This window comes from Physeter macrocephalus, chromosome 10 (genome assembly GCF_002837175.3).
Source record: "Physeter macrocephalus isolate SW-GA chromosome 10, ASM283717v5, whole genome shotgun sequence".
In the NCBI taxonomy this organism is placed as follows: Eukaryota; Metazoa; Chordata; class Mammalia; order Artiodactyla; family Physeteridae; genus Physeter; species Physeter macrocephalus.
In genome coordinates this window covers 8,650,552-8,658,897 of record NC_041223.1, presented here as the reverse complement: position 1 = coordinate 8,658,897, position 8,346 = coordinate 8,650,552, and the positions used below count along the sequence as shown (strand labels likewise).

Below are 8,346 nucleotides of genomic sequence, written 5' to 3'. Positions count from 1 at the left end.
GGGACTGGCGGGGAAGCCGGCGGCGAGGGGGCACGGGGCCGCTGGGCCTGGGCGCCGGGGCGGGGGGGCGTCGGGGCGGGGGGGCGTCGGGGCGGGGGTCCCCCGAGGTATTCCTCGGGGCTTTCGGGAAACCAGCCTGGAGCCCAGAAGACTGCAAGTTTCACTTTGTGAAGCAACCGTTTGCCCCAGGGCTGAAACCGCAACCGTCAAACCTTTGAGAAACACTTTTTAAAAATTGTCCCCGCCCGGGAGCGGCGAGGGCCGCCCGGCCGGGCGAGGAGGGAGGGGGCGCACCCACGCATCCCGGGCTTCGCTGGCATTTGGGAGAGGGACCCGAGGGGACAGAGCAGAAAGAGGAAGGTGGCGGAGCAACCGGGGCGGCCACGCGGGCAGGTTCAGCTTCACCTGCCGTGTGTTTGGGCCGCAGCGAGAACCGCGTGGTCGGGACTCCACCGGCCCGAGACCCCGGAAGCCGGCGGCAGAGCGAGTCCGGCTCCCGTCGGGACCACCGGTCCTGGGCTCGCGCGCCGGCCGCCCCGCCGCACCTGTCTTCGAGTTCCGGCCACTGTCCCCTCCGCGGAGCGCGCGGCGTGAACCCCGCGGCCCGGCCCCTCAGCCCGTCGACCCCGGACCGCGCGGCTGGCTCACCCGCGGCTCCCGCAGAGGACGGCTGCTCTCCCCGCTGTCTGTGCGTCGGTGCAGTGCGCTCGAGGCCCGCGCTCCCGAGAGTCGCCGGCGGGGCGGGGCCCCGGGGCGGCGCCCCTAACCGCCCCGCCCGCTCGCTCGCTTGCTCGCCCGCTCGACCTGCGAGGTGCGGCTCGCGGGCAAAATGGCTGCCGGCGGCCGGCGCCTGGGGGCGCTCCCGTCCTCCCCCGGCCCCGCCCGCCCGGCGCCCCCGAGGGCCGCGGAGACCCGAGGGTCTCCGCCCTCCGCCCTCCGCCTCCCCACCGCTCCTTCCCCCTATCCCATGCTCGTAAAGATCTATCCCGCTTCGCTGCCCTTCCACTTGCCCTTGGAGAAGAACTTCGCCGAGTTCGACTCAGCTCCTGAGGGTAGATGTAAAGTGTGAGATTGTTCTTAGTGGACAGAGGAAGAGCAAGAAAATGTAAATAAGCCTGGAGGAGCCGGCCGGCGGCCACCGAGGAGGAGCTGGGCCGTTTGGGGTCGGGCTGTCCCGTGGTCGGGTCATTTTGTTGTCCTTGCCCCGGGACCGAGACGGGCTTCTCAGAACCTGGGACCTGGCCGCTGTGTCTCCGCGCACGTGGCCGCCTCCGCGCTCGGATTCGGCGGAGAAGGACACAAGCATTAGAAGGCGCTCCATCGCCGAAGGCTCTTGGTTAAAGGACACACTTGTGTCCTCTTTTGATTTTACTAGCACAAAGCTTATTGGAAAAGAAATCTCTATAGGGAGAAATTCTAGGAATTATTTTAAATATATATATATTTTTGCAAATGCTTCTCAACAGGAATTACACACACACACACACACACACACACACACACACACAGGGACTTTGGCGGCCATTGGGATTTGTTGCGCAGTGATTAAGAGAGATAGCTCTAGAGCAGTGGTTCTCAAAGCATGCTTCCCAGACTAGCAGTAACAACATCACCTGGTAACTTGCAGAAATGGAAGTTCACAGTTACTGCCCCGAAACCTACGGATTCAGAAACTCTAGGGCTGGGGCCCAGTAGTCGGAAAGGTGAAAGGCAAGATGAAAAGGCTAAGGGTTGAGACCGGAGAGTTTCCTGAATTCCTTTCCTGGACTCACCACTAACTCCCTGTTTGAGTTGAGTGAGTTATTTAACTCCTTGGTGAGTTAAGAGTTATTTAACACTTTCACATCTGTAAAGTGGCATAATTATGGCACCTATTTCATAGGGTTGCTATGAGGATTTAAGGAGTCGCTACATATAAGATGCCTATAACAGCGCCTGGCATATAATAAGCACTCAACTCTATCCTGGTACTGAGAGCAACTAGTGACTTTGGACAAAGCACCAAACTCTAAGACTCAGTTTCCCTCTTTGTAGAGTAGAGATACTAGTAGCACCCACTACATGGGATTGAAGGGATTAAATAAGACAATGTATGCAAAGTGTTTAGCACCATTCTGGCCTCCTAGTAATGCCTAACCTGTCATTGGGACGGACTACTTCTGGGGTACTCCTTGTCTCCTGTGACCCTCTCCTAGCTGCAGGTGAGTAGGGAGGGCTTTTTTGAGGTTTGGTCCTCTATTTGGGCAAGTCTGTTCCCTCTGGAAAACTGACTTTCTATTTTAAAGTGAAAATGTAAAGGGAACTGCATGAGGAAGGAAACTATGAAAGATATTTAACCTACAGTGATAAAGGTTCAGGTTGGATATGTCATTCCTAGCACACTCTATCTCCACCTCTTATCATTGCCTGGAGCCTTGTTAGCCATTTTTGGTCCCCAACTCTACTGATAGGATATGACTGTAATCTAATTTTTTCTCTCACCCAGTTTATAGTATATTGTTTTAACTGGATGTTTGAAATAACAGTAGCCCAAGACCTTCTGGAGCATTTCTGCACTTTACCCTTCAGGGGAATGCTAAAAGATGAACTGGCCCCATGGCAGTGTCATAAAAATGAAAAGATCACAGGTTTCAGAAGCATACAGACCTAAGTCTGCATCCTGGTTCCAGCACTTACAAGCTGGTCACTTTGGGCGAGTCTCTTAACCTGACTGAACTCCCACCTCTCCATCTATAGACTGGAGATAATAATGTATATTTCATAGTGTTCTTCTGTCGCTGAATCGTATAATGTGAGCATTCAACTAACTCAAATGCAACTTCGCTGTATAACTTTCTTGCATAAGTTAAAATAGTACATTGTAAATCAACTATATTTCAATTTTTTAAAAAGTCTACAAATAATAAATGCTGGAGAGGGTGTGGAGAAAAAGGAACCCTCCTACACTGTTGGTGGGAATGTAAATTGGTACAGCCACTATGGAGAACAGTATAGAGTTTCGTTAAAAAAATAAAAATAGAACTACCATATGACCCAGCAATCCCACTCCTGGGCATATATCCAGAGAAAACTGCAATTCTAAAAGATACATGCACCCCAGTGTTCATTGTAGCACTATTTACAAGTGCCAAGACATGGAAGCAACCTAAATGTCCATCGACAGATGAATGGATAAAGAAAATGTGCCACATATATATATATATATAGAATATTACTACATATTACTATATATTCCATATATATGGACTATATATATAGTGGCATATTACTAAGCCATAAAGAAAAGAATGAAATAATGCCATTTGCAGCAACATGGATGGACCTAGAGATGATCATACTAAGTGAAGTAAGCTAGACAAATATCATACGTATGATATTGCTTATATGTGGAATCTTAAAAAAAAAGATGCAAATGAACTTATTTCTAAAACAGAAAGAGACTCACAGACATAGAAAACAAACTTATGGTTACCAAAGGGGAAAGGGAGGTGGGGGGGAGGGATAAATTAGGAGGTATATGTATATATATATATATACATATATATGTAACTGAATCACTGTGCTGTCCACCTGAAACTAACACGATACTGTAAATCAACTGTACTTCAATAAAAAAATATACAGAGAGGCAAGGAATGATTACAAAAGAGAATGGTCACTACAGAAATCGGAAAATTATATTAATAAACTTAACAAAAATAAACAAAATAGTACAGCCATATTTTGCATATGCATTCCTCATGTCTTACATTACTGAAAGCATTAAATCTTATACTACATGCTACTGTACAGGTTTTTATCTCCCCACAAAAACAAAAAATTTATACTGTCAAACTTATGAATGTTTTAAAAGGATTTTTCGGGGGTAATTTATTTTCACCTGATGGTAGAACCTAAGCCCCTTCCCAACCGCTGCCCCCCACCCCATTCTGCCCAACACACACACAAGACTGAACTCCAAGGAATCTATGCAAGTTGCTTAGGGCGGTGATACCGAATCAGGTGTGCATTAGAATCACTCATGGATTCCCCCTCTAGGAAACCCTGGGATCTTGTTTGTAACAAGTCTCCAGGTGAGCCTGATGTACCCAAAGATTGGAGAACCACTGACGTAGGTGTGGCAGGATCTTGACTAATGTTACTTACCTTGCCTCACCCTTCACCCTTCTTTGGTGAAGTTATTCCCCCATTTTGTAAGTCATGGTTTTGTTCACCTATGATCATCAGTGCCCTGGCAGGAAGTGAAGAAACCTGGAGGCGGGAGTCTTAGATACCAATCCCTGCTCGTTTCGACTAGCTATTGACCTTGAACGACTTGTGCCTCATTTCAGCGTTTTGGTTTTTCAGCCAGAGGAGGGAAATCAAACGTCTACCCATGAGCCCAGGTGAAAGGCTGTTTGTTGGTATATAGCTTGGAGTTCTTCAGGCAAGGTTACACAAAATTGAGTTAAGGCAGCCCTCTCGGGAGCTTTAGACGCAGACAAGGTCGAGAACTGTCTGCACAGAGCATCCACACCCCCTGATTGCAGGTTGCCTGTCAGGTCACTTCGGAACCTATCTCCGTGCTGGTGCCAGCCTAATCTCAAGAAAAAGCTCACAAATAGCACGACAGTCTCTAGCCTCCATCACTTGTTAAGAACAGTCAATAGGCAATAGGGAAATAGAGTACCCTTGGCGAAACAATGATTTGTGTTCTCTTGCAGGACTCAGTAACCTTGGGTGAAAATTCAGGACAGTGGGTGAAAGGGCACGAGAATGAATAAGGACTCAGACGGCCTGAGAGGGGCCACTCTGCACTGTACCTAGAGATGATTTTGAAGGGCTTTACAGGACAGTAATCTAGGAGACTCTTGGCCTTATATTGATGGCATGGGTTATATAGTTTGAGTCCACTAAGAATAATTCTGGCCACTAGATGTTCTATTGTAATTGTGTGTTGTTTTTTTTTTTTTTTTTGCGATACGCGGGCCTCTCACTGTTGTGGCCTCTCTGGTTGCGGAGCACAGGCTCCGGACGCGCAGGCTCAGCGGCCATGGCTCACGGGCCTAGCTGCTCTGTAATTGTTTCTTTGGCTTTTTTAAGATTTGGCATAAATAACCTTAATAGTTTTTATGTAAAAGAGTACTAATGACAACACGTGTTTGACTAATAAACTCCCAACTATTGTAGCTTCTTTTATTATTCTTCTTCTTATCTCTGATCAACTTATGAGATTAAAAAAAAAAAGTTTCCAGTTTACAGCCATGTTGTATGATGACATAGTGGACAGGACCTTCAACATCCTCTCTTCAGATACCCACATTTAAGCCCCACAGAGGAGGAAAGAGGAAAAGAGCCCCACAGAGATTAAATTGTCTGTACTCCTGCGCCCAAACTTCTCTTGTCAAGATAGCCAGTGACCTACATCTTGCTAAATCAAGAGGCCAGACTTCTCTGCCTCACCTTACCCTTCTCCTAAGCAGCCTTGGACACATGTAGGACTCCCTGGGAACATTCTGTTCTTAGCGTTTCTGTTTTCTCCTGCCCCCTTCTCCTGGTTCCCCCTTCTGAAGCTGGCTCTCCTCTCCAGTTCCTCCTCCGCCGAGGTCTCCCTGTGGACTTGGCTCCCAGCTCATTCCTGGGCCCTTATCTATGCACACTCCCTTCCTAGGTCATCTCATCTGCTCCAAGGCTTCAATAACATCTCCAGCCCCGACCTTTCCCTAGAGCAACAACTGTGTACTTGGTATCTCCAGTACTCTGGATTTTTTGAAAACTGCCCCCCTTCCAACCTTCCCCTTGGCCCTAACCCTGGAGGTCAGCCTGCATTCCTCTCTTTGCCTTGACTGCGCTCCCTCCTCCGCCCGTTGTGCACCCAATCCAGCAGACCTAACAGCCCTGTTTAAGGGTACATCAGATGGAGTCTCTCCCCTGCCGGTGGGTTTTAGAATACAACGCAAACCCCTTCCTTGTTCCCCACCCACCACCCCGTGTGGCCCGGCCCCTTCTTGCTTCCCCAGTTCCGTGTCCCATCCTCCCCGGGCTCCATCGGCCCTAGGTGCCTGCCTCAGGGGTCTCATACTTGAGGTACCCTCTGCCTGGAATGCTCTTCCCCCATCTCTGCCAGCCTGGCCTTTTCCAGTGTCCCAGTTTTTTGCCCAAATACCACTTCCTCTGAGAGTACTTCCAGCTCCCCACGTGAAGTGCTGCCTTCGGGATCATTCCCTGCCACTTCACCTGATCTACGTGTTGAGAGCACTTAGCACTCTCTGCTATAGACTTGCTTGTTTGTGTCTTTTTTCCTGTCTCTGGCACAAGAATTGAAGCTCCTGGCTCTCTTGTTCACTGCTATGCCCTCAGCAGCTAAAACAAGCACCTAATAATTGTTCAATAAGTATTTGCTGAATAAATAAATGAAGGAATGAACACTGCTAGTTAGTACCAAAGCCAGGTTACTCAGATTAGTTTTCTTCCCAACATACCATACTGCTGTCTCCCGGATTGCTAACCATGCAAACGGTTTACTTACCTAGATTCCAACTGTCCAAAACACCATTGAAAGCTAGATGAAGGGGGGAAAAAAAAAATAAGAAAAAAGAATCCATCTATTTAGCAACTTTCTAGGTTTCTCTTAAAGTTTATTCATTCCCATTTTAGTTGGGATTCTAACAGGTTTGATTAGCTCTTTTCTGGGCACAGCAGATTAGAAGGGAGGGTGCAAGGGACAAGCAGACACCCTGACAGCAAAGAGGCAGAAAAACTACACAAAACTGACAGTAACTCAGAATACAGCCAGCTGGGGTCATGTAGCCCAGACACAGCTTTACATTCCTCGGGAGCCCCGAGGGCACAAAGTAGAGCCCAGACCACTGACTGATATTCATATGGGTAGTTTTCTCAGGAAAGGGGTCTATTTATGTCTGGTCTATGCTATCCGGAAGCAAATTATTTTGTAATTTTTAAAATCGGTGAAAATCATCATAAAATAATTCAATAGACAACTATGTACCAACCATCCAGATTTAACAATTGGTAATATTTTATCACATTATTTTCAGATTTTTTTAAAAAGAAAAAAAGAAAAAGCACTAAAACCCACTAAGCCCTCCTGAGGAGGAGGCCTCCTTCTGAAGTTGCTCTATCTCCTTTATGCGTGGTTCAATGTTTTATACGAAAAAAATCCACTTATGTGAAACAAATTAGCTCCCAAATAAATTAGATTTTTTAATTTTGGTGTTTGGTTGCAGAATATAAACAATAAACATTTAAAAATCACCATGAATTTTTCTTCCTTCTTCCTTCGGTACGCGGGCCTCTCACTGTCGCGGCCCCTCCCGTTGCGGAGCACAGGCTCAGCGGCCATGGCTCACGGGCCCAGCCGCTCCGCGGCACGTGGGATCTTCCCGGACCGGGGCACGAACCCGCGTCCCCTGCATCGGCAGGCGGACTCTCAACCACTGCGCCACCAGGGAAGCCCTCTTCTTTTTTTTGATTGTCAAAAGCTCACTTAATAAAGCAGTTACTGTGCTGGGGACTACCCGGCGCGATACAGACTTTTCCACAGACGTCTGCACCGCCGTCCACTCACACACCAGCAGCTCCTCGGAGGCTGGGCCATTCTCTGCTTTCTCGGTATCTCGAGCACCTAGAAGAGAACCTTGCACGTAGCAGGAGCTCAGTAAATATTTATTGCACTGACTCGAACACAGAGGCGCCCTGGGTGTTCTCTGTAGTGATTACAATATCTCACTGAGTATTAGAGGTCTGAATCCTAGAGATTTGACATGTAACCTGGAAAACTGGCCCTTAAAAAAAATAAAGCTGTTTGCTAACAGGGCAAATTTCTGTAGCAGATGATAGATGTTACCTGACCCAGCTGGATCCTAGTGAATAGCAAAAGACTCACTCCGGAATGAACTCATCTTTATAACATCTTGAGGAATGCTTTAGGCTGAAACATGGACCACATTCTTCATCTGACAAATATTTATTGAGCTCCTACCCCTTGTCAGGCAATTAGCTATAGGGGGAGCAAAATAGATGCAACAAACCCCTGAAGTTTACACTTAATTAAACTTGGCCTTTGGCTGTTTGGAATTTACCGGATTCTCCATGAATTTCTATGAACTTGGCAGTGCCACTTGGCCAATCTGCAATTCCAAGCTACTTCTTCAGACTGGGTCCTCAAGTGACCCCCAACAATTTGATTCAGGAATGCATGGACGGCAGGGCGGTGGAGTCCCGAGACAACTGTACAGCCTGGAGCCGGTGCCAGCTCTGCCATTAACCGTGACTGGTGGCACATGGCTTCGGACCACGCTGCAGACCCAAGGCCAGCAGAGCAGGCAGCTCAGCTGCAGGAGGGAA

At 48.1% G+C, this 8,346-nt stretch overlaps 1 protein-coding gene across 1 annotated transcript in view; it reads right to left on the bottom strand.

The window, feature by feature from the left end:
- EZR (ezrin) overlaps positions 1-1,336 on the bottom strand; it is a 48,370-nt gene extending 47,034 nt beyond the window's left edge. The window contains 5 exon segments of the mRNA XM_024122571.3: positions 649-698; positions 701-846; positions 848-963; positions 966-1,078; positions 1,081-1,336. Coding sequence (XP_023978339.2) covers positions 649-698; positions 701-846; positions 848-963; positions 966-1,078; positions 1,081-1,321 — 666 coding nt within the window. The 5' untranslated portion in view covers positions 1,322-1,336.
- Positions 1,337-8,346: the final 7,010 nt, after the last annotated feature.